Source organism: Phascolarctos cinereus, unplaced genomic scaffold (assembly GCF_003287225.1).
Source record: "Phascolarctos cinereus isolate Bilbo 61053 unplaced genomic scaffold, phaCin_HiC Scaffold_726;HRSCAF=1367, whole genome shotgun sequence".
In the NCBI taxonomy this organism is placed as follows: domain Eukaryota; kingdom Metazoa; phylum Chordata; class Mammalia; order Diprotodontia; family Phascolarctidae; genus Phascolarctos; species Phascolarctos cinereus.
In genome coordinates, this window is record NW_027556098.1 from 129,872,113 (window position 1) to 129,899,579 (window position 27,467).

Consider the following 27,467-nt stretch of genomic DNA (forward strand, 5'->3'; position numbering starts at 1 on the left):
CCCATAACTGTTATTTTCTTTTGAATATTTTTTTATTCTACTTTGAAAGCAAATATACAACCTTGTGGGTTATGACCAGCAGTGATTTATCAAAGTTAAGCTCCCAATAAGTCAAAAAAATACCTTCTTCAGAAGGGGGCTGAGATAAACCCATTCATTTTTGAAGTTTGTTTATCTAGGTTCCAATTAATTTACTTTCTTTAATGATTCTGATTTCTTTACACCTTCAGAAAATATTCATAGTGATGGGGAACACAAAAGGTCCAGTAGAATCCTATCATTTTTTGTTTAAATAAACATTTATTAAGCCCCTGCTACATTCAGAGCACCATGCTAGCTTTTTGGGAGATGCAAAGTTTAAATAAAAATGGGCCTTTGCTCTTAGGAAACTTACAGTCCAGCAAAGAGGATATGACACATGAATGAATGAATGAACGAATGAATGACAAAGCACTTATTGAAAGCCTTGTATGTGTGCAGCACTGTGTTAAGTGCTGAAAACAAATAGAAAATCAAAATATTTCTTGTTTATACACATTTCCTCACATGAACAAATGCTATAATACAAAATAATACTTATATGTATATACACATGTGTAGATATATGTGTGTAGATATGTATATATACATATGTTATATATATACATATATATGTATATACATATACATATATATTATATGGGGTTAAAAGGGTAGGAATGAAGTGCTATTTGATGCTAGGGGGAGAAGGATTATTATGAAATGCGGGTGGGAAGGGAAGAAGGTTTCAATATAATTTAAAAATACCTTTTAACACCCTGCTATATGCAAGGCTTTGAGGACAGATAGAGTTCCAAGAGGTAAAGGGAAAAGGAGAGGAGTGAGGTTGCAGGCACAAGGGAAAACTCACGCTAAGGCAAGAAGGACTGAGACTGCAGAGCTATACAAGGAAAAAAAGCAAGTTGTCCAGTTTGGCTAGAGTGTAACCTGCATGGAGGTAATGTGAGATAATGTTTGTGAGGTAGACTATGAAAGGGTAGTTCAGCTAACATAAATGGATGAGATCACCAAGGGAGAGAATGGAGGGAGACAAGAGGACTGAGTGCAGAATGTTGGGGAATACCAACCTTAAAGTGTTGGGAATGGGGATATGAATCTGTGAAGGAGACAGAAGATCAGAGACAAAGAAAGGAAATGGGAAAGTGGTGACATTTCCGAAGCCAAAGGAGGCACCAGTATTCACAATGATGGTATGGTTAATAATAATAATGACGATGATATTCAGCTGTTTCAGTCTTGTCTGACCCTTTGTTACCTTATATGGGGTTTTCCTGGCAAAGGTCCTAAGTGTTTCTCCAGCTCATTTCTGATTATAGGTCCAGGGCTCTATCCTCTGCATCACCTAGCAGTACCAAAGGCTACACTGAGGGCAAAATAAAGGGTCTTGGGGAGGGAGTCATAGAGCAAGATGGAGCAATCACTGGATGGTATAAAAGGGTTAAGTTCTTTCCGTATTGATATTCACAGCAATGCTATGAGGTAAATAAAAGGAAAGAAACCAATATTTATTCAGTGCCTATCAGTTGCCAAACACTGTGCTAAGCAGTGTATGAATATTATCTCATTTTATCCTCTTGATAGGTACTACGATCCTCCCTATTTTGTAGCTGAGGGAACTGAAGCAAACAGGTTAAGTGCTTTGCCCAGGGTCACACAGCTAGTGTGGATCTGAGACTGGATTTGTGCTCAACTCTTCCTGACTCCAGGCCCCCTAACCCCTGCACTACCTACCTACCTTTAATATAGATAAAGTGGGTATTTGTCTTATTTAAGGAAACCCAGACTTCAGGAGGCTAAATGACATGTCCAAATTATGCAACTAATAAGTGGCCAAGCCAGGATTTAGAGTCTAATCTTCCAATTCCAAATCTAGTCAATTCAATGTCCTTGCCTCCTCTTCTCTTTCTTCTCCTACTTCTTCTCTTCTATTATTCATTCTCCTTTCTTCTATCTGTTTCCTTTTCCCTCTTTCATTCTTATCCATCTCCTCTGTAATAAAAATCATTTACAGAACAGATTTTTTTTTCCAACATGGCACTCTGCTAGGTGTTATCTAAATTGAATCTAAACTAACTCCTGCCATTCAAGACAACCAATAATTATATCGACAGAAATAGTCAACAAATGAATCAATGTTTGCATCACTCATTCTTCCAACAAATTAAAAAATGTTTGCTGAGCACATATAAAGTGCAAGGAACTATATTATGGTGTAATACGTATCTCTGTTCAGGGTCTATACAAGCCAAGAGGTAAAGATATTTCACAGTGACTGAAGAGAACATTGGAAATGTTGCATGCTGAGGAAAAAAAAAGGATCATTTGCTCCACAAATTACTTAGGAAAATCTTCCTGGAAGATGTTGTAATTCAGGAGATAGATGGCTTGCTGAGTTGGCACCTAGAATAATAGCTGAAGTGTTCAGATACAGAACATTGTGGAGGTCTCTGAGTTCTTCAGAGGTATCAAACACTCAGGCTGAGAACTAGTAGATTAAAATGTAATTGGGAAATGTTTAACAAAATAAATAAAAATACAATAAACATAGATAATGCTAATATGTAGTTTTCTAGGTCAATATGCTTCTATTTGAGTTTGACACTGCTGTTCTACATGAAAGAGCTACACAAAAAAAAGTCATTTCTATAAGGATTTATGGTTTTCCTTAGCTCCTAGATCCAGTGTAACTGTCTTCCTTCATAATTGAAATAAGAAACTATTTGATCATTATGGGGAGCATACAGTTTTTAAAAGTTGTCTCTTTCTTGTTATTGCTTAGATTTGTGACAAGGAATGGCATTACTACGTTGTCAACGTGGAGTTTCCTGTGGTCACCTTATACATGGACGGCACAACATATGAGCCTTACCTCGTGACAAATGATTGGCCCATTCACCCATCACACATAGCCATGCAACTCACTGTTGGCGCATGCTGGCAAGGTAACTTTCTTGAAATCTAAGAGAAACCTTAAAGGTCCAAATATCAGACCATGCCTGTGCAGAATGGCGTATAGTAGGTGCTGAATGCTAAGTTGAACTAAAAGAAGCTTTTAGAGGTGAGTAATTAAAAATTGTAGATATTGACCTGGCTAATTTTACTAATCCTTTCCTGATAAAACAGAGAATATGGAAACTATATACTAATCCAGATGGTAAGCTTTTCAGGTAATAAATTGCCTGAGCTGAGCCAGATGTTGATTTTAGATCAAAAAGAACTATACCCATTGACTGTATGTTGCTACTAATTTTTCTTGCTTCTGACCCTTTGATAATACCAAACTGGAAAGTGAGAAAAGACCTTACAAATGCCATGAAATGGCCACCATCTTACCTCTGCCTTACCCTTCTCCCATACCTCTTGGGAGAAGATGGCAGATTGTTTTACAGTCATCTTGTAGAATTCAAAATGTTCATTATTTTTAACTAGATGTATATTTTGCCACTATCTTTTATGTAACACTACTGCCCAATAGTTCTTCCAATAAATAGTAATCTGCTATAATTAATTGTTTAAATATAAATTCTAACCAAAATGAATTAAGATAAGTGGTGAGGTTTCTCTCTCTTGTGGGATTCCCAAAAACTATTTAGAAAATGACAGAAATCCCACTTGTGACTATTATATTTTTTTAAAAATTCACATTTTTGAGTTTTTTAGAATCTATTCTTCCCCCATCCTAACTCTCAGTTTCCTTAACAGTATTAAGTTTCAAGGGAAAACAGAATCTTTTATATCTTGATTGGTGACAAGAAATTTCTCAATATAATTAAAGCTAAGTTCTTCAATCTTGTGATTATTTGTTTTTCCTTGGCTTCCATCTATTTCACCAGTTTTTCTTATTCCTTTAAATTCCTTTTTAAATTTTCATTTTTTTATCATTAAAAATCTGCCTTAACTCCCTTCCACCTCACTACCATTGAAAAAGCAAGAAAAATCAAACTTAGTCAAGCAAACAAGCTTAGGCAAGCAAAACAAATTCACTCATTGGCTATGTCCAAAAACAAGTCTCAATCTGTCTGTGATGAGTCCATCACCTCTCTTTCAGGGGATGGGTAGTATGTTTTATCATGAGTCCTCTGAAATCATGGTTGGTAATTATGATGATCCAAGTTCCTAAGTCTTTCGAAGTTGTGTGTCTTTACAATACTGTTTTTATTGTATAAATTATTTCTCCTGGTTCTGTTCACTTCACTCTGCATCTATTCACAGAAGTCTTCCCAGGTTTCTCCTAAACCATCCCCTTCACCATTTCTTAGCACAATTGTATATGTGTGTGTGTGTATACATATATACACACACACATACATACACACATATATATACATACATATAATGTAAAATAACTTTTCAGTCTTCCCCCAAAAGATGGGCACCACCTCAGCGTCCAATTTTTTGCCGCCACAAAAAGAACTACTATAAATATGCTTGTACATATAGGTTTTATTCCTCTTTCTTTGATCTCTTTGGGATATAGACTCAGTATCACTGAGTCCAAAGGTATAATTATTCCTTTGAATTTTGCTTAGGTATAAATTTTGTTTGTGTATAAATATTTGCTGTTTTATAATACATTTAGTTATCACTAACTCTATTAACAGAAAGGTGTTGAACTACCCATTTATCTGATATGGACATGGTTGCAGCAATAAAATGTGCCGTAACAGATTTGGAAAGGATTCTAACAAAAACCTGGAATAATAATGCTAATGATAATAACTGGCATTTATATAATACTTACTATGTGCCAGGCATGAGGCTAAGCTCTTTAGAAATATTATCTCATTTAATACTCATAACAATCCTAGGAAGTAGGGACTACTATGATCCCTATTTTATAGTTGAGGAAACTGAGGCAAACAGAAGTTAAATGACTTGCCCAAGCTCACACAGATAGTATGTGTCTCAGGCTGGATTTGAACTCATATCTTCATCATTCAAGGCCTAGAGGTCTATCCACAGTGCCACCTGGCTGCCTCTAATATAATATTAATTGTATTGATATTAAGTGCTGCCTCCTGTACAATATTAATGTAACCTGGGCCCTTCCGCCTAAGGCAGCTATAAAAGGAATCATTGCTTAGATGAGCAAAGAAAATTAATAGACATTCTCAGAACACATGATAAATATATTTTTTAAAAACCTATAGAAATATTTTTGACATAAGCAGACCTTGCTTCTAAGCAGCAGTAAAGGCTGATAACCGGTACCTACCATCAGATTTGTTGAATGTAACTACGTGAGGTTTCCCTCTAGATGGTGTCTGTGAAACAGCTGAGATCACAAAGTCACAGAATGTGAGCATTGTAAGGGATCTCAATGGCCATGTAGTCCATCCAATATATTAAAGGAATAACCACTATAATGTACATGAGTGTTTGCCCAGCCTCTACCTGAAGACCCCACCCCGCACCTCCAACCAAGGTCACCTACTCCACTCTTGAACAGTTCTCATTACTCACAAGTTTTTCCTGACATCAATTCTAAGTTGGCCCTTTAGCAACTTCCATCCATTGCTCCTGGTTTTGTCCCCTAGGGTAAAATAGAATATGTCAAATCCCTCCCCCACAAGACAGCCTTTCAAATACTTGAAGATAGCTATCATGTTGTTCCCAAAGTCTTCTCTCCCCCAGACTCAATATGCCCATCTCTTTCAACCAGTGCTCATATGAGATGAACTGAAGGCCCTTCACCATACTGGGTGCCCTCCTCTGGGTACTCTTCAGCTTATCAATGTATTTCTTCTATGTTTGAGGGTGGAATTCAAAGGCTGTCCAAGACTGACATCTATATGAATTCAGCCAACAATTTGTCCACAAGGAAACATCAAACAAATGGCTATGCCACATGGATTTGTTCATAGAAATGGAAAAGTTTATGATGGCAATTTGGGCAGCTAGAGGGGACAGTGCATAAAGTGCTGGGACCAGACACAGGCAGACTCATTTTCCTGAGTTCAAATCTGGCCTCAGACACTTACTAGCTGTGTGACCCTGGGTAAGTCACTTAACCCAGTTTGCCTCAGTTTTCCTCATCAGTAAAATGAGCTAGAGAAGGAAACAGCAAATCACTCCATTATCTTTGCCAAGAAAACCCCCAATGGGGTCACAAAGAGTCAGACGCTACTGAAACGATTAAACAACAACAACATGATAGCAATTCAGGAACAGGAAAACACCATAGAGCCTAGACTTAATGATAAATGCAGAGTATGCAACAAAAATAACGAAGACTCTATACAACAAATCACTGTAGTCTGTAAAAATTAATCACCTACCAAAAACACCTCAGAAGACATCACCTATTGGCCAGACTTATGCATCAGAAACTTGCAATCTTTCATGAACAAATGACAAATCTTCATGGTACAAATACAGACCTCAAGATATCCTAGAGATCTCAATTAGAAAACTGTGCTGGAACCAGAGAATTATCCTAGTTCAAACTCTTAGCTGTAATCATCCAGATGTAATATCAGTCCTTGAAAATGTAAAAAAAAAAAGTTTTCTTTTATTTCATTTTCTTTGGAGGCTGGGTCTTCCTATTTCACCCAGGCTGGATATGCAGGGGCCACTTACAGTTCCAACCCCATTACTGATCAGCCCAGGAGCTTTGACCTGCTTTGCTTTCGACCTGGGCCATTTAATCCCTTCTCTTGGTGCCAGATTGAGTGGGGACACTTTAATAGGGTTCAACTCTATTAAAGCTCAGAACTCCTGAGCTCAAGGAATCCATTAGCCTTTGCCTACATTCTTAACAACATTCTTAACAGATGTTGGCATACCAAATAGTCATAGTCTCCAAGTTGTGTGGAATAAAAAGCTTTCAAAATATAGAGACATAGCGAAAAAAAAAATCAAACACGTGGAACAAGATGAGCTACAAATCATTCCCCATCATTTTGTTTACTATTGTAGTTATACTGAGGAGGCTTTCAATAAGTCTATGGAAGATGACCTTGCATTATTCAACTATATCAAGAAGATATTTTATTCACCTATCCAATAGTCTACAGAACATTAAACACAAAGAACAGTATCAGGACAGCAACTTATCCCAGGACCATTTCTATCCAAACTCCATCAAAAAATATATAAAGAACAAGATTAATATAATAATAATAATAATAATAGCTGGCATGTATATATTCTAAGATTTGCATCTATAGGTGTTAGCTCATTTGAGTCTCACAAAAATCCTGTGAAGTACTATACTACAAGTTTTACTCTTCCCATTTTACAAATGAAGAAACTTAGTCTCAGAAAGAATAAGTGACCTTCTCATGGTTGGTTACAAGGCTATGAAGTGTCAGAGATGAGTGTAGAAACCTTGACTTCTCATCCTGGATTAAATAAACCCTGCTAAATGTTACTTATATTAACAACTTCCCTGGATTTAGTACTTTTAGAACTCTCCTTCCTGAAGGCTGAGGCTTCTTTTTTAAGGGAAAAAACCCTCAAGTCCTTCTTCATTTTTTAAGACCCATTCAAATTTCCCAACCTCAACCTTGACCCCAGTTGAAGCCAAAGCTAAAAGGTGGTAGGTGGAGTGTGGGACAGTCAATTCCAATATTGTGAGAATATATTTTTTATGTTTTCTAACATCTTAAAAAGAAGCATTATATTGGAAAAAGCAGAAGACCTGCATCCATGTCCTTTCTCTCTTACCAGGTCAAAACCTAATGCTAAACCTGTCACTTCCTCTTCTTTAAAATGAGAGGATTGGATTAGATGATCTTTAAGATGTCTTCCTGCTTCAAATTCTAAAACCAAACGATGCACTAAAAAGTACAAAAGGAACGTTTAAAGAAAAAAAAGAAAAAATACTAATAACAGCAAATCCTTTTTCCAAACCACTGTCCTATCCCAGGTGGGGACACCAAGCAACATTTTGGGGAGGATATGGTAACCCCCTGTGGCATTCATTATTCCTCAAAAGTCCAGGATAAAATTCCTTAGTAGTCCAGAGATCAACACGTGCATGAATTTATCTAAACTCTCCTGGAGCCTATATCTATCTCTAGCCTAAGAGCAAGGTGATGCTCTAATTTAAAATATCCTCCAAACAGAACACAGCAGTGATGCTTTAAGCCAAGGGTGCTGCTCACACTTTTAGAGAATTGAGTTTATACTTGACCAATGGGAATCAGGAATGATTTAATAACAACTTATTATTTTCTTCTGGGAATTTGCTCTAGCAATGTTACATGACAATAATATGTAATTTTAATTTGCTTACTGCGTCCTATTAGCTGATCTTAGAGTCAAATTTTGAAAGCATCCCAAACTCCATTTTCTGTTGATATTTTTCCAGTCATTTAAGAAAAATTGAAACTTTGTTTATATTTAAGGAATGTTTCAGGCACAGAGCTTACATATATTACATAATATATTAATCATAAGAGAAGTTCATTTACAATTAAGATGTACTTCATGCCAAAAAATGTAATCCCAACCTCTATTTCCAATGGCATTGCCATGATTTTGATACTTAGTGACTACCAGGAATGTACTAGATACCATCATGAACAAAATAACAAATCTATGGGCTTTCCATCTCTGCTTCATCTACTTACTGATAGGACTGAGCTAGACGATTTCTAAGGTCTTTCCTTCCCAAATATTCTTTGGTTCTATGTTGAGTTCCAAATAATTTCTTTCAGATCAAGAGTAGATAATTTTTTTTCCTTTTGGGGCTGATTCCTAGGAGGAAAAAAATTGTTTTAAAGTTTAAATAGCACCAGGCTAGGAGTCCAAAGACCTGTGTTCAAATCTCTTAATTTGTCTTTTACTAACCAGTGACCTTGGGGATATTACTTCATTTCTCCCTTCCAGGTCTATTATTCAATGGTTTTATAAATAAAAAAGCAAGTTGAGTAACTTTTGTTTTTTTAAAGAAAAAAAGAAGCAGAAACCAGTAGACTCATCTATTTAAAAACCAAAAACAAAGAATATAAATTCCACAAAATACAATAAACAAGAAAGGGTCTATTTTGGTTCTATGGCATTGCTATTTTAGCGAGACAGACAAAAACAGAAGGAAAGTGAAAGGGACAGCAGTGGGATTAAGGGAGAAAGGAAAGGATAGGACAAGATAGCCTTTGAGAGCTATCTGTCAGAACCATGCTGTATCCAGCTACTAAAGCATAAAGACTGGATTTACAGTTACCCAATGGTGTCTCAACCTTGATTCCATTTCTGTGAATTCTTAGGTCAACTCTCAAGTACTCACTAATCTTCACATCTGGATCTTTGATCAAATACTTGTATGAGAGGCTGACTAAAGAAAAGATTTTTCCAGGTGTTATAGGATAATAAAAAGTGACCTTAATGGATCATTTACTTTGACAATCCTACTGTTCCTAAGCTTAGGCAAGACTCAGACAGCTGTCTTCTTTTCAGTCTGTGTCTACTGCCGTGATTGAAGGCAGATGCCATCAGATTGCTCAAGCCTAGTAAATCTGTATTTGTGGAGCTCCCAATCTTTTGGGTTACCTCTATGTGTGTCTGGCTATGAGTTTCGTGGGGTTATTTATTCTGATGAGACTATATTCAATACCAATTCTAGAAAGAGTAAGTTACCATATGACAGACATGTGGGTGTCCTGGAATTTCTCTTGCACGACTGCTTTAAAAATCAAATTGAAAGTTCTTTTAGGCATAGCTGCTAAATCAGTCCTTTCCTTTGAGACTATAATGCATATGTTGTTTTCCTCTAAAAGTTTTATGGCATCTGCTAAGACTTTGATAGGGTACTGCTCAGGGTAGCCAGGGCAAGGGACCTTTGGCAGCCAGGAAGGTGGGATGAGGACAACCTGGTACCTGGACATCAGGGTAGGAGGGACATTATAAGACAGAAATAAAGAGAGATGGCAAATGGAGAGGGGGATGAGAAGGCTCCCATTCAGACCCCACATACTGTACCATTTTGCCATAGGCCATAACATCCTGACAATCTCTATATCCACTAGTCATGAAGAAATTTCATTCCTCCACAGCATTAGGGACATGGTTATGCAGAGACAGCTCATAGACACATATTACATTTTTAGGCATCTGATTATAGGATTTAGATCTAGGAAGGACCCTAGAGATCATGTGATCCAATCCCCTTGTTTTGCAGATTTGGATACTGATATTCAGAGAAATGAAGTGATTCATTCAAGTCATGCAGAGCGCAGCCATACCAGAGAGAGGATTCCATCTCACTTCCAAATGTAATACTCTTCCTACACTGTCTCTTCATTACGTCATTATTTTTATCATATAAACATGGAAAAACGTACTTTTTTTTTAACACTACCCTATCCCTTAACAGCACAAAACTTGTACCCAGCCATCCATGAAAGTCCATTCATTAGAAGAAGACTCCATTTACAGATGGGACCTGGTATATTATTCAAATCAAACAGAAATGAAGGAAACATGAATTCACTTCTATTTGTTTCTCAACATAAATACCTAAGCTGACATAAGGAGGTTGTCACTGTATGTACTTTGGGGGCAGGGGGCAGAAATTTTCCTGCTACAATGAAATCTCATCATTAACTCTACTTTGAAGAATATCAGCATTTCTGATCTACAGCTGTGTTGGCATTAGGGACATCTTTATTGAATCCAGGCATTTGGACTAAAACAATAGCCATAATTTCACCTATTTCTGTTAAGAGCACTACCATTCTTAGAGTCATCTAGGAATCAGGAAGACTTGAATTCAAATCCTGCCTCAGACACTTTCTAACTGTGTGACCTTGAACAAGTCACTTAACTTTTGTCTACCTCAGTTTCTTCAATTGTAAAATGGGGATAATATCTACCTTCCAGGGTTATTATGAAGATCAAATGAGATAATATTGGTAAAAACAACAACACAAATGCCTGACATATTGTAGGTACTTAATATTTGTTCCCATCCCTTCTCCTTTCCCTCTCACTCATCCTCCATATCCAGTCTCTTATCAAGATTCTAATTTCTCCCATCAAACAGCTACTATCCTAGCTCATGCCCTCATCACCTCTCACCAGAACTTTGATAATAGTTCTCCCTTTCTATAGTATCTGTCTTATTTAGTTCATCCTCTACCCAGCTAACATAATCTTTTTAAAAATTTATAACAAACTGCCTTTTTTGGTTTGTTTTAATATTTTCATGTTAGTCATGTCTTCCTTATAAGGAAGAATTAGAACCAATAGGAGGAACCACAAGAAAGAGGAAACAAAATAAAAAGAAGGGAAAAAAAAGAGCAAATAGTATACTTTGATCTGCATTCAAACTCCATAGTTCTTTCTCTGGATGTGGATAGCATTTTCCATCATGAGACTTTTGGAGATGTCTTAGATCCTTGCATTGCTGAGAAGGGCTAAGTCTATCAAAGTTAGTCATAACACATTTCTGTTACTGTGTACAGCATTCTCCTGGTTCTGTTCACTTCACTCAGCATCAGTCCATATAAGTCTTTCCAGGTTTTTCTGAAGTTTGCCTGCTCATCATTTCTTTATAGCACAATAGTATTTCATTACATTTATATACCACAACTTGTTCAGCCATTCCCCAATTGATGGGCATCCCCTGAATTTCCACTTCTTTGCCACCACAAAATGAGCTGCTATAAATATTTTTGTACATGTGGGTCCTTTTCCCATTTGTATAATCTCTTTTGGATACAGCCCTAGAAGTGCTATTACTGGGTCAAAGGCTATGCACATTTTTATAGCCCTTTGGGCATAGTTCCAAATTGCTCTCCAAAATAACATAATCTTCTTAAGGCATAGATCTGACCTTCTACTCCCTCAGCTCAAAAATCTTGAGCAACTCCCTGTTGTCACTAGGATAAATGTAAACTTCTTAAACCTTCCATTTGTGACTTATTTCCACATTGTTTCACATAAACTCTTGCACCCTATCCTTCATACAATCTGTAGAACTAGGCTATGATTACAATGGTTTAAGGGACTCTGAAGAGACGATACTCACTCTACCAAGACAGGTTCCTACCTTCTCTGCAATTTATCATCTTAAAGAATTGCCTAGAACACTGAGAGGTTCGGTTATTTGCCCAGGGTCACACAACTAATATGCGTCAGGTCTTCCTGGCTTTGAAGCTGGCTGTCTACCTATCAACAATGCTGCCTCTCACTTTGTATTCTATAGCCTTACCAAACTGGCCTGCAAGCTGTGCTCTAAACAAGCCAATTCATCAACTTCTTCTGCATGCACATGAATCATCCCCCATGCATAGGATAAGGTTCGTCCTCACTGCCACCTAGGAGAATCTTTCTCTTCCATTAAGATTCAGCTCAAAGGCCACCTCCTTGGTGAAGCCTTCTCTAATTGCCCTAATTAGTAATGTAGTTTCCAATCCTAGATTACCTTGTTTTTGCTTATTAGTGTTCATGTTATAAACAGATAAAAATAATACGAGCTCCTTGAGGGCAAGGACTGTTTTGGCCTTTTTATTCCAAGTACCTGGCATGTGCTTAATAAACATTTGTTGAATTGAAAGCATGAGATGCCTGGCCCTATCTTGTTCTGCCCAAGACTAAAGGCTTTCCTTACCATGTTAGCTCCTCAGTCACCATCGCAGTCAACCCTCCTGTCCCTCATCCAATCCACTAAAGAGGCATCTATGGAGAGACAAAGCACCTTCAAATCAGATTTCTAATTAGATATGTGTGGCTGACTTAACCTTTTCTATACTTAGTCCTTTATGTAAGAAGTTCCTACCTTTTGATCCCTTAATTCTCTCTGTAATTCAATTACCATCTGCTAAAGCAAAACCTTCTATTTCCTGCTATCTCACCTCATATTCTTTTCCCTATCCTGCTTGGCCCCACTCCTTCCTAAGTCCAAATCCATTTCTTTCCTCCTTTCTCTCTCTGTCCTCTGGAAACCTGTCTCTATGTAAAGAAATTCCCATTCATCCTGGATCTCTTCCATACTTTTTCCATCTTCTGGTACTCATAAAAATCTGGTTTAATCATAAAGACGTTTTTCTGGCCACTATAAGCAGTATTGGTCCTGCCTGTTCTCATCCTTTCTCTGTTCCTTCTCTCCTTTCTTACACATACATACACATTAGGTAAAGAGGGAGAGTGAATGAACTCCTTTCATCCTACTGGAATCCATCTATATCACCCTTTTCAGATCCTTGTTGCTATCAACCATGTGGTGTCATTCTCCCTATTTTCTCAATGAGTACAGTACCTGTCTCACTATCTTTCTTTGTGCTCCGTCCTTTGCTTTTATCCTTGGCCATGTCCCTTTAAATACCCTTCCCTCATAATTAACTTCTTCAACCCAAATACTTCCATTTTCACTCCACCTCAACAACCTACAATGGCAGTTGCAACTGAGATCTCATTAGCCAATATTGTTATAGGTCTTTTGTCTTGAATTCTGAAATTCCACTCTCTCGTTGCAAATGATTCTCTTCTTCTAATTCTGTTTTTCATCCTTACTATTATTTCTAGCCTCTTTATCACTCCACTTCTCCCAGTACACCACCACTGCTTTGGCCTTACTTTCTGTTTTTCATAGTATTGACTCCTCTGCTCAAAACCTTTCAATTGAGCCCTATTATTTATTTAATAAAATCCAAACCTCTTGATCTGCCGTAGGCAGGGGCACACTATGAATGCTCAAAAAAATTGGTTGATATGAGTGTAGGAATCAAAATGCAAAAAAAATTAAAAAATTAAAAAACAAATTGTGTACACACACACACACACACACACACACACACACACACACACACACACCACTACTAGAATATTTGGAAAAAGCATTTTGGTGAAGAAATGAGTTAATGCACTCCCTAAAGATGATTCACGACCATATTTATTTCTAAAATTTTAAAATATTAACTGTTGGATATAGAGGTAGATACCTTATTTTTTAAGCAAAGATTTTTTAGTGTCTTTCATTATTTTAAGCCTACATCATTGAAGCCATGAGTATTTCAAATAACATGCCTAACTGCCTACTGAGAAATGCTAATTGAATTGATTTCCCAACTGTGAGTCAATAATAAATAGAGTGTACTCCAGAGCTGTGTTTCTGGCCCAAAAGTCTTTACATCTTATGGACAAAAAACTTCTCTGGGACAACTGACTGCTGAACAAAAGCATTTAGCAAAGAGCATCAGCTGGTTGTAGATTATCTAAATAGCTAGTTACCAAGCAAGGAATTGAATCAGGAACATAATTGTGAGTAAAAAAATTTGTCATCATAACTATGGCCCGTTATTGGGAAGCCTTGAACCATCAAGGTCACACACACACACACACACACACACACACACACACACACACACACACACATCACCACCACCACCACTACCACCACCACTACCACCACCATCACCACCACCATCACCACCATTCCCATCCCCATCAAGATCAAGGTGTTGTGTCTCAGTAGTATTCTAATGTTACATTGACTAAGCACTTCCAAAAGAAGTCATGGCCACATAGGTAACTATAGGAACTAGGAACAGGTACTTATAGAGAGTGAAAATGCTGGCTTTTGTGCTATGTCATCTCCCATTTCCTAAAGGAGAATGGATACTTTCCGTTGATAAGAGATCTGAGAAAGGAGAAAGAATGGACTCATGGCAACAGAAAAATTGTCCCCATGCCTTTAAGGGCACAGATTGACAAGGTCCACACTAGTTCTGAGTCCCAGTCAATTTTGTGCGCAGCAATACCTGATCATAGGCCAGCATTAGTTATGTCAATGGTGTCAAACTTAATTAGAAATGGGGGCTATTAAACCATACGTAAGGATCCCTGAGGGCTGTATATTGATCTAAAATATTACATGTTAACATTATCTATGTTTTATTATATTTTTTTTATTTTGTTAAATATTTGCTAGTTAAATTTCAATCTGGTTCAGGCAGATTAAATTCTTTGGATTTTCTAGTAGTGTGAATCTCCCAAAATGTCAGGCTTAGCACACTACAAGGTACTATAGGGAATACAGCAATGTTTAAAAATATGGTCTTTGTCCTCAAGGAATTTACAATTTTGTTGATAAAAGAGATGATAAAGTCTGTAAGAGTCCAGAGAAGAGAAACAAAGATCATTGTGGACTGGGGGTCCTCAAGGAAAACTTCATATAGAAGATGGGATTTGACCAGATCCTTGACTGATGCACAGGATATAGATGAAGAGGGTAATAATAGAAAGAATGCTGTCCAGAAGATATAAGTTCAAATCTACTCTCTGATACTTACAACTATATGACCTTGGGCAAGTCACTTAACCACTCTTAAGTTTTAAAAAATAGAGGTAATAATACCTATAATCCCTACTTTAGCAAGTCTGTTGTGAAGATAAAATGTGAAAATGTATGTAAAGTGCTTTGTGAACTTTGAAGGACAACATGAATGTCATATATTGTCATAAGAAAAAGTAGAGCATTCCAGGTAGAGGGAAAGACATGAACAAAGGTGTGGAAATAACATTAATATCATATCTGAATAAACAAAAGTTGGTCATGTTTCTCCTAATGATTCTATTGGTTTTTTTCTTCTAATAAAGACAGTAGCTTCAATTTTTTCATGTCCCTCTACATACGAAAGCTACTTCAAATGCTCTAATATTATGATGCCCTTTAGGAGATCTGGAGGGATCCAATTATATATAAATGGCACTTTTATAGTTCTGAGGTCTCCTCCATCAGATGATAGCTGTCATTTCTCTTACTCCTCATCTCAGTGCTCTTCTGCCTATGTTTTCCTGAGCATTGATTTCAGCCCTTTGTCTCCTAATTAGCCTCTTTATTAACTAATTTCCCATTGCTAGGGATCAGCATGGATCTCATTTAGTCTTTGTAAATGCCCTATAGAACACTTTTTGGCAGGAGGGAAACCTCCTTAACCTTAAAAAAGCTGTCCAGAAGTGCAATCGGTTGTCTTGGTAGAAAGGTAGTTTCTACACTATTGGAATTCTTCAGGATGGCTATTTGTTGGAGGTGGAGCAGAAGACATTCAGATGACATATAAGATTCCTTCATACCTCATCAATTTTTGGGAGCATCATTTTATTACAACAACATCAAAAAAAGATTGTTTCCTCTTTTTCACCTGATAATTCCTGCCCATCATGCAAAGACTGGTCCAGTACAATAGAGTCAGGGGTATGCTCACAAAATCCAGTTGTTAAATTTTCAACATCAGCATTTACGTCTTGAAAATCAGCAAATGCTACCAATCAGGGCTTGATTCATTGTTTTGTTGCTTTCTAGACTTAAATTAATGGAGAAATATTAATAATGAGGATTAAACTTAAGTGTCATTCACAATTTTTTTTGGAGACCCTATTGTTAAATATTTACCAACACAGCCCTGAATAGAGCAAACATTTATTAATCATGCATTGTAAGCAGAGTAAAGTGCTAAGTGCTAGAAGACATACAGAGTTTAAAGGAGATCAGTCTAAAGAGAGATACCAACAATAGTAGTTATTATACACAGTGACACATAATAAATAATTAGAAATAGTTTTTAAATTATTTTAAAAAATTGTTCAAGGGCTTTAAAGGATGAGTAGAAATTCAACAAGCAGTGAGTTAGGATGGAAGGGGGAGGATATTATGGGAATAGGAACAGTCAGCACATCTTAGGGGGCAGAGTTTAATCTAATAACTGGAGCATAATGTGTATGGAGAGTAATGATGTAAGTGGCTGGAAAGGTAGGATAATGCCTGAATATGAAGGGCCTTGAATACCACGTGAAGCAATAAGAGCTTTACTTAGTAGGCCGTCTTCATCACTGAAGATTTTTGAGCAAAAGAATGCCATCTATTGTAATTCCAATCAGTATTATGAAGGATGGATTGATCAATCAAAAAATATTCATTAAGCACCCACTATGTTCTAGGTGGTATGCTAGGTGCTAAAGATATCTTTTTATATCCTCCTTATATGCGTCTTTTCAGGCAAAAAAGAAAAGTCCCTTCCCTCAAGGAGCTTACAATCTTTTTTTTAAATGTATTTTATTCTTAATTTAAGAAATAAAGCAAACATTTCCATAATTCAGTAAAATTAAAAAAAAATAATTGCACATGAAAATGCAAATTGTATTAAGTACAACTTGCTATTCCTTTTAAATATATAATAAAGTCATCACATAATTTTCTTTTTTTTTTCATTTTTTTCCTTCCTCCTCCTGGCTCTAGAGATGGCTACCATTAGATACAAATGTGTGTTTGTGTATGTAAAATCATTCTATACATATTTCTATTTATTAGAGATCTCACTATCTAATGGGGGGGCAAAATACAAGCAAATATATACTTGAGGATTTTATCAGCTCCCATGGACTCAATTATTATAAATATGGTGATGATACTCAGATCTATTTATCCAGACCTAACCTCTTTGTTGGCCTCCAGTCTTACATCTCCAAGTGCTTATTGGACATTTCAAATTCAATGTTCCATTGATATCTTAAACTTAACATCTTCAAAATCTTCTAAAACTTTCCCTTCTTCCTGACTTCCCTTTTTACTATAGAAGGTACTAACATCCTCCCATTCCCCTGGCCATCAATTATCCTCAGCTCCTCACTATCTTTCACCTTCTATATCTATTGCCAAGGCCAATCAATTTCACCTTTGCAACATCTTTTGAATATATTGCCTTCTCTCCTCTGATACTGCCACCATCTTGGTGCAGGCCCTCCTCTCCTCATGTCTGGTCTATTGCAATAGCCTGTTAGTGGATCAATTTGCCACAAGTCTTTCCCCACGATAGTCCATCCACCCTGAATTCATCCTTCAAAGTAATTTTTCTAAAACACAGGTCCAAGTACATCACCACCCTACTTAATAAACCCCAGAGGCTCCCTATCACCTCCAAGATAAAAATATAAAATCCTCTATCATTCAAAGCCCTTCATAACCTAACTCTCCCCTCCCCCTCACCCCACACACCTTTCTAGTCTTCTTATACCATAAACTCTGCTATAGATTCTTTGCTCCTCTGCTACTGGCCTCCTTCTTGTTCCTCACACAAGATACTCAATCTCCTACTTATGAGCATTTTCACTGGCTGTCTCCCATGCCTAGAATGAATGCTTTCCCTCCTCATTGCCCTTCTAGTTTCTCTAGCTTCAAGTTCCAGCTTAGATCCAACCTTCTACAAGAAGCCTTTCCAAATCTCTCTTAAATCTAGAGTTTTCCCTCTGTTGATTACTTCCTATTTATCCTATATTTAGCTCATTTGTACATAGCTGTTTTTATGTTGTCTCCCCCATTAGACTATGAGCTCTTCAAGGGCAGGAATTGTCTTTTCCCTTTCTTTGTATCCCCAGTGCTCAGTGCCTGGTACATAGTAGGTGCTTAATATTTGTTGATTAAGTATAATCTATGGACAATCATTTTTCCAGCCAAAGATCATCATTTTGGTCCACAAACAAGTATCCAGGGCAGGAACCATGGAACAAGGAGAGGCTGGCAGTGCTGTCACCCTGATGCGCAGTGAGGGATTGGGATTGAGGATTCAGTTCCCAGATTCAAAACTGGGTTAAGGCTAGCAATGCTGAAGGTCTGAATCCTCAGAGCTTTCCAATTAGAAGATGAAGTTCAAAGTCAGCAATTCTCTATTGGACATCTAATGAGGAATATATCTGCAATCATATTGCCTGAATGTGGAACCTGGAAAGTCCAACTGGACAAGCATCAGATCCCACCACAGATCAGACTGAATAAGGCCCTGAAAGTTTGCAGTTTTCTGACCCTAGCCACTGTCATGAGCTTTGAGGGAAACAGCACTCCAGAGTTCCAGGACCCCACGTTATAAAGAACAGTGCCATACCGATCCACAGCTTTTCCTCCAGAATTGCTTAGGGCCTGGCTCTAACAAAAAGTACAAATTTGAGGTCATAAAACTAGAAAAATGAGTTTAAAAAAAGATTCCCATCATAAAGAGAGATTATGGTGGCATAAATACCCAAGATGAAGATATGGTACCCATCTGCAAGGAAGTAGTAGATAAAGCAGTGAAAGTAGATAAAAATTTCTATTTGAAAGAAAAAAGAGAAAGCCAAGGACAAATCCTTAGGAATACCCATAGTAAGTGTCAGGAAGAGAATAGGAAACTAGCCAAAGAGATAGAGGTGTGGTTAAAAACTAGAATAAGGTTCAGGGGAGGGTGGTACCTCTGAAGCCAAAAGGAAAAAAAAAAGAGCAAGGTTAGTCAACAGTTTTAAAAGCTGAAGAGAGGTCAAGGGGAGCAGGGGCTGAAAAAAGGGACAATTACTTTGGAGGGTTTAGAGGTCATTGCTGACTTTAGACAGCAGCTCATGCTGAGGAGTTGGAACAGAAGTCCAAGCAAAGGCTTGAGAAGAGAGTGGGGAGGGAGGAAGGGAAGACATTGGGTATAAGCTGGTTTTTCAAAAGTTTAGTAGTAAAAGGAAGGATAGAAATAAGACAGTAGTAATTCAATGAGCCTGATGGGTCAAGGAAGGGCTTTTTTAGAAATGGGATGGGAAGGAGGGAATAGAGAAGAAAAAGTCAGAGAGCACATGAGAAGGGATCAGTGCTGAAGCAGCATCCTGGAGAGGTCACCAGAGAATAGAATCAAGTACTCAGATAAGGAATGAGCTTCTGTGCTGAAGAGGGGCAGCCCTTGTTCAGTGACAGGCAGGAAGGAGAGAGAAGGTGATGATTGATACTGAGGAGATTTGAGGAACAAAGGAGGGGAATCTGAAGAAGTTCATATTGAATGACCTAAGTCTTCTCAGTGAAATAGGAAACTAGGTCATCCAATGTAACTGTGGTGGCTTGTAGGGGGAAAGAGAGAATAACAGGTTTGGAAAGCTGCTGTGGGAAATGAGATAAGGAATCAATATGAGCGTAGTAGATGGTCCTGTGAATTTGTAATGGGTGAAATCTGCTTGATTTGTGACTTTCTCCATCAAAAGTTGGCAGCTGTAGAAGAGAAGTGTAGAAATCAGATAGTAGGGGTTACCCAGGGAACAGGGATCATTGATCAGGAATGACAGGTGATGGGGTTAAGGGGTTAAGGGATTCTAGGGCTGTACCAAGTGAAATATTGAAGTACCAGATCAAAGATCAAAGCAAATAAAATCAGAGTGGGGAAGGCAACTGAGATAATGGGAATGAGTCAAGGAGCCAAAGGTCATGGAGTAAAGCTTAAACCTTCAAAGGCATTTGCATTTTTTTAACAAGAGATTCTATGAAAGATTTGACTCTGGGCCTCATTCAAACTTTGGTAGGAAGACAGGAAGATGGCAAGATGGCCTTTCTGTATGACTAGATGGGATGGGAGGGCACAGCACTAATACTAGAATTTCAGGTGTATAAGAGAAGAAGAAATTGGGGCATGATGGGGCACGAGGCAGAGGCAGAAAAACTTCAAATCATACCATCTAGTCAACTACACACACTGCCTTTAAATAAGGCTGGCTAACAAATGTTCTAATCCATTAATGCTATATTCACACACTGGCTAACAAATGTTCTAATCCATTAATGCTATATCCACATACATTCCTAAGGGTGTTTTCTCCCAGAAGCTGTGAAGCCTCCTCCCTATTGTTTATTATAGTAGCTTTTAATTGTTTAGTAGAGCATAGATTTAGAGCTGGAAAGGACCTGAATGGTCAACTAGTCCAATCCTCTCATTTTACAAATGAGACTTAGACTTGCCCAAGGTCACAGAGTGAGGCAATGACAGAGTTGAGATTTGAATCCAGGCTGCCTGACCTCAAATTCAGCATTATTTCCACTATATCATGTTGAATCCTTAGTCATTCATCTGCAGAGTCGAAATAATAGTGTAATTAGCTGTATGGGGAATGTCCTGATACATGCAAATCAGGCTAATTTCACAGGTCAATGCTGCTAACCTATAACACACCAGAAATGGACTATTTATTTAATCAGTATATAAGCTTCTTGTAAATTTTGTTTTTAGAGCAGCAATGGAAATCGTTATACTGTGTGATCTGTTGGTTATAGCTTCCAATCTTAAAGATGAACTAGTTATCAAAAAATTGGAATGGAGTACCCTGTAACTATAGGGCAATGATTGAATTCTTCCCAGTGACCTTTCTCAAGAGGTTTCACAAAATTCTCAGAATAAAGTCAAATTAAATCCACATTAAGGTGAAAAAGAAATGCTTATATACCACTTTTAGTTTTTATCTATTTTAACATCCTTTATTTTATTTGGTCTTCACCTTAATCCTATCAGTAGGGCAAGTAACATTTTTACCAATGACCAAAGCTAGTTTAAAGTAGTTCACCTGGTCTAGAGCTCAGGTCTCATAAATTCTGGCTCTACAGACTTCCCACCAAACCATTCCATCTCATATGGCTCACGCTTTGATGGAAGGTGCTAAGGAGTACATGAAATCAAACTGACGATTGGGAGAAGAGGTTATGGTATCTAACACAAGACCTAAGCACATGGTAGAAATTTACCAAATTCAGTGGAAAGGAATGGAATGGAATCCTTGGATGAGGATGTTGCTGAAGGTCATGAACTGAACAAAATATACAGCTACTAACAAGTTTTTTTCTGAAGCCTCCAGTCTGAAAAAAGAGGGGAAAGGAGACTTCTGAGTCTTATCACCCCACCTTCAGATGAGTCCGCTTTGAGTTCCAAACCCTGACTTCTCACAGGTAATCTTAACTGGATATACAGGAATGGGTAGGAGTTATCACCTGCACATCATAGCCATCAAAGGCTTCAAATTCATCATGTCCCAAATTAAACTCCCCATCTCCTCCCCCAAACTGACTCCTCCTTTACCTTTCAGTTTCTCTCGAGTAGCATCTTACCCAGTCCCAGATGTGATTTCTCTTACTCTTCTTTCTCCAACCCTGATGTCCATCAAAAATAAAAGCTCACATTTGTCTATTTCTTTATGGCACAAAGTACTCGACTAGGATCATGAGACCATAGGATCTCAGATTTAGAGCTAAAAGAAACCTTGTTGTTATTGTTGTTCAGTTGTTTTTCAGTTGTGTCCAATTCTTCATGACCCCATTTAAAGTTTTCTTGGCAAAGATACTGGAGTGGTTTACCATTTCCTTCTCCAACTCATTTTATAATTGAAGGGACTGAGGCAAGCAGGGTTGAGTGACTTACCCAGTGTCACATAGCTAGTATGTGTCTAAGGCCAGATTTGAACTCAGGAAACTCCAGGTCTGGGAATTTATTCACTGTGCCATTTAGCTGCCCAATAGAAAGCTTAGAGGTCATGCAATACTTCATTTTACAGATAAGGAAACTTTGTTCAAAACAGCCAGATATGAGATGGGGAGAGAATTTAGAATTCAAAATCTTGTGGAAGTGAATGTTGAAAACTAAAAATAAATAAATTAATTTTTTAAAAAACAGCCAGATCGGATAGGAAATGTATGTATTAGAAGCCCCACTTTATAAATGAAGTTAAGTAACTACTTTGTCAATAGTCACACAGCTACTAAGTCTTGGAACCAAGAATCAAAGGCCAGTGTTCCAATTTCAACTACATCACTTTCTACCATACCATACCAAGTTTGTCAATCCCGAACATTTTTATTTCTTTAATATCTCTTATATCCACCCCGCCTCTCTCCATTCCCAATACCATCATTTAGGCCCTTCTTAACTTTTGTCAGAAACTCAGGACATCCAAACCAGCATTCACTCTCCCCCCAAAATCTCCCCTTTCCAAATGTACCTGTTACTGTCAAGACTACTACTGTCTTTCCAGTCACTCAAGCTCACAACATTAATGTCATTCTCATCCCAGATGGTTCTGCTCATTTCACTCAACATCAATTCATGTAAGTCTTTCCAGGTTCTTCTGAAATCAGCCTGCTCATCATTTCTTATAGCACAACAGTGTTCTATTACATTCCTATACCACAACTTGTTCAGCCATTTCCCAGTTGATGAGCATTCCCTCAATTTCCAATTTTTTGCCAAGTGATTTTTTCTGATACCTAAGTCTGACCATGTCACCACCACCACCACCATCACCTCCACTTAAGGAGCTCATCATGCATGAGATACATACAGAGCCTGGAAAAGACCTCTTGTGGAATGAATGTATAAAATCCTACTTCTGTCATCTAAAACCTCATCCATCGTTCACTTTTCAGTCTTCTCACACTTTACTCTCCATCGTTCGCTGCATGGTCCAGCTACATTGTAGGGAACACGACCCTCTATCTCTGGTCTTGCATTGCCTGTCTCCCATACCTGGAAAGTCCTGTGTCCTCAATTCAGCTTCTCAGTTTCCCTGGCTTCCTTCAAGACTCATTTCAAAGCCTACCTTCTGCAGGAGGCCTTTGCCAGTCTCTGCACATATCTCGTACATACCTAATTACTTATATTTACTCGAGGACATAGAAAAGAATCCCACAGGAAAGGGAGCCATAGTGAGGTGGAACATCCACATGGATCATTTCACAGATACATGCAAGAACCCAAATGAATTACATTCCTAGACAACCCACCGTAAAATGAAAAGTATTACTCTGAGTACTAGTCATAATAATTTTATAGTGCTTTAAATTTTTCAAATTACTTTACACACATTTGAGCCTCACAGCAGCCCTATGAAAAAGGAACTTTTATGATTCCCATTTTACAGATGAGAAAGTTGAGGCTGAGAGAGGTTGACTTGCCCAGAGTTACAAAAGAAAAGCCAGTGTCTGAGGCAGGTTTTGAACTCAGGTCTTCATAAATTCAGTGACCTGTTCAGTAAGCCCAGATTATCACCTACATATGCTACGGAAAGCACTACACAAAGAAACAGGGGACTTAGAAATTAGTCCTGATTCTTCTACATGTCCTTAGGCAAATATTTAACTTCCCTGACCTTCAGTTTCCCCGTATATTAAATGGTAAATTAATCATCATCCTACCTACCTCCCAGGCTTGTTGAGGATTGGTTAAGATACTATATTTGGGAAATATAGTATAGGTAATATTTAGGTAATAGGTAAAATACAGTATAGGAAATATTTCTTTGGGGATCTAAGCAGAATAGCTAGCCTCTCACACACCTGCTTCCCGGGGTTTGGGAATATTATCACTTATCATCCCCCAGAATAAAATCTGTGAACTTTCTGCAACACATTGAACCAAGTCCAGTTTCCAGGACTCAAGCCAAAGAAGTGAGTAGGGTCTGATTTGCCTTACAATGAGTTTTTGCCACCAAAAGTGGCCATTTTATTCCTTCTCCTCTCTTTTTTGATCTCATTAAAACACAGATGTTTAAATTGATGCCTTTTGGCTGCTAATTCTGGAAGGGGAATGTGAAGTCCTCTCACCCCTCTAAAACAGTTTTCAGCTCAGAGAACATTTGTGTTTCTGATTTACACACCCCTGAAAATAGGAGTTTATTATAATGGAAAGGCTGGCAAGACCCTTAAATATAGTGGGGCTGGTGAGTGCAACCATACTGGCATGCATAAAACATTGCCTCGTTAGGATTCTAGCCACTCAGTGAACATCTGGGAAGTTGAGTCCCCAGCTTTTTGCATCAGTGAATGAATTTCAGTGCAGTGTCATTGTCTCCTCCATTGCCAAATAATGATTTTCCTTATGCATATTAAATGGGGTTGTTTTATTACCTGGCTTAAAAGGCTTCAACGGTTCCCAAGAAAAGTTCCAATCCCTCTGCCTAGCTTTCTTCACCATCTAGCACCACCCTACCTTTTCAGACTTGTCCTGAACTACTCTCATTCACATTCTCAACAGTTGAGCCAAATTGAACTATTCATTGCTGGCTATACCCGCTGCCTTAGGTCATACTGTCCTCTCTGCCTGAAATTCCCTCTTTTCCTCCCTTCCCCCCAACCTGCTGAAACCCTTTAAAGCCCAACTCCAATGCCATCATCTCCTCTCGACCTCTTGTCTGATCCCTTCTTTCAATAATCACCATTGCCCCATTGATCCTTCCAGCACTTTGCACTACTTTAAGACATTGATCATACATTATAACAGTCTGCATTTATATAACTTTAAGATTTATAAAATATGTTATCTCATTTGATCCTTTCAACAACCCTGTGAGGTTTAAGTGCTATTATCATCCCTATTTACAAATGATGAAATTGAAACTCAGGGAATTTGTGACTTGCCCAGGGTCATACAGCTAGTAAATAGCTGAGATGAGATATGAAACCCAAGACTCCTGACTCCAAGTCCAGTACACTGTCAACTGCACCAACCTATAAGACAATGGAGTCAAATTCAAATGGAAATGGATCCCTGTAGGCTGCATATTGACTCAGAAAACCTCAAATTTAAATTATTGATGTTATATTGCATTTGGGGGACGGGGGAGACAGTTATATGACCTTGGGCAAGTCACTTAACCCTGTTTGCCTCAGTTTCTTTATCTTCAAATCAGCTGGAGAAGGAAATGGCAAACCACTACAGTATCTTTGCCAAGAAAACTCCAAAAGGGGTGGCAAAGAGTCCAACATGACTGAAAATGACTAAAACAAACAACAAATTGTATTTTTTTAAATTTTGTTAAACATTTCCCAACTTCATTTTAATCTGGTGTAGGCTGAATGTCAAGTCTTTGACACTTCTGCTGTAAGACATTTATTATAGTTATTTGTGTATCTCTCCTATGCCTTCTATTGCATTGTAAAGTTCCATGACTCACAGTCCAGGGGCTGTGTCTCATTCAAACTTTGTATCCTTCCCAGCACCTGAATTCTGGTGCTTTGAACAAAGCAGGTGCTTAGCAAATGCTGAATTGACCGGAATTAAATTGCACTGAAATGAATCCTTCCTCTCATGTCCCTATGGATAACACCCTGTGCTGCTTCTCTCACAGGAGGCGAAGTCACAAAACCACGGTTTGCTCAGTATTTCCACGGCAGCCTGGCCAGTCTCACAATCCGCCCAGGAAGAATTGAGAGTCAGAAAGTGATTTCCTGCTTGCAGGCCTGCAAGGAAGGTTTGGATATTAATTCCCTGGAGAGTCTCGGCCAAGGAATAAAGGTAAGGGATGAACTGACACTGTCTTTGATAACATTTGGACTGATTTATGAAGTGGAGTGTACTGCGTAGAGTACACAAAGTGCGATGTACTCTCAGAAGCTCCACGACTTCCTATAACATCCAGAGGAAATAAAGTGTCCTAGCGGAGAAGTAATGACAGCCCAGAGACAGATGTTCCCATGACATCTGAAGTAAACCCTAGAAAGGGAGGCGCCATAGCCACTGGAAACATCCAGGTCATCAGGCACTTGTACAAAAGCATCTTAATTATCAATGGCTTCTGGGTGGGGCCAGCTTGTGATTTAATTAGGATTTAAAGCACTTAAAAGGATATCAGTTATTTGGGATGCAGTAAAGGTAGGAAGCATTGCTTCTTGTGTTACTGATTGTGAGAGGTCACTGACTCAACAGCAAGGCTGTTGGAAAGATGAAGAGTCAGATGTTAATTCAGTCCCTAGCTCCATCACTGCAAACCATCAGCCTCTGAGCAAGTTGTGTCAGTAATTATGGTGATGGTAGCGACTATTTATATAGGGCCTACTACGTGCCATGCACCGTGCTAAGCATTTTACAAATATTATCTCACTTGGTCCTCACCACAATCCTAGGTGCTATCATTATTCCCATTTCACAGTTGACGAAACTGAGGCAGTAGGGTGCTGGATGATTTGCGCAAGATCACACACCCAGTAAGTGTCTGGGGTTGGATTCAAATTCAGGTGTTCCTGAATCCAGGCCAAGTGCTCTATCCACTGTGCCACCTAGCTGCCTCAATTTCCTCATCTCTAAAATTAAGAAAATAAAAATTACTTTCATTTATACAGCATATCAAAATTTAGAGAGGGCCATGTTAGAAAATATGTGGGGAATATCACCCAAACCTTGTGAGGGGGTAGGTGTAATTATTATCCCCATTCTACAGTTAAGGGAATTGAAGGTTAAGGAGGTTAAGGTTGACCCATGGTCATGATCAGGAGGCAACTAAGTCGCTCAGTGGATAGAGTACTGGGTCTGGAGTCAGGAAGACCTGAGTTCAAATCTAGTCACAGACATTAAATAGCTGTGTGACCCTGGGCAAGTCACTTCCCCTCTGTTTGCCTTAATCTACTGGAGAAGGAAATGGCAACCCACTCCTTGCCAAGAAAACCCCATGGACAGTATGGTCCACAGGGTTACAAAGAGTTGGACACACCTGAATAACTGAACAGCAACAACCTGAAGCTTAGAAGGTGTCACAGATAGGATTTGAATCCAGATCTCCCTGATGGCATATCAGGAGCTTGATCCCTCTATCCACAATGCTCCCTCCTTTGGGAGAGAAGCCTAGCAGGAAGGGAAATAGCCCAGCAACACAAGGAGCCAGTCTGTGATGTCAGGATAGCCCAAGAGCTACCCTGGCATTAGCTGGACGTGGGCTCTGTCCAGGGTCACCTGAGG

The 27,467-nt window shown here is 38.3% G+C and overlaps 1 protein-coding gene across 1 annotated transcript in view; it reads left to right on the forward strand.

Moving 5' to 3' along the window:
• The window catches only part of CLSTN2 (calsyntenin 2), a 225,360-nt gene that overhangs the window by 163,174 nt on the left and 34,719 nt on the right, over positions 1-27,467 (forward strand). Inside the window, exons 7-8 of the mRNA XM_020986139.2 lie at positions 2,819-2,981; positions 25,864-26,030. Coding sequence (XP_020841798.2) covers positions 2,819-2,981; positions 25,864-26,030 — 330 coding nt within the window. The remainder of the gene's footprint in view (positions 1-2,818; positions 2,982-25,863; positions 26,031-27,467) is intronic.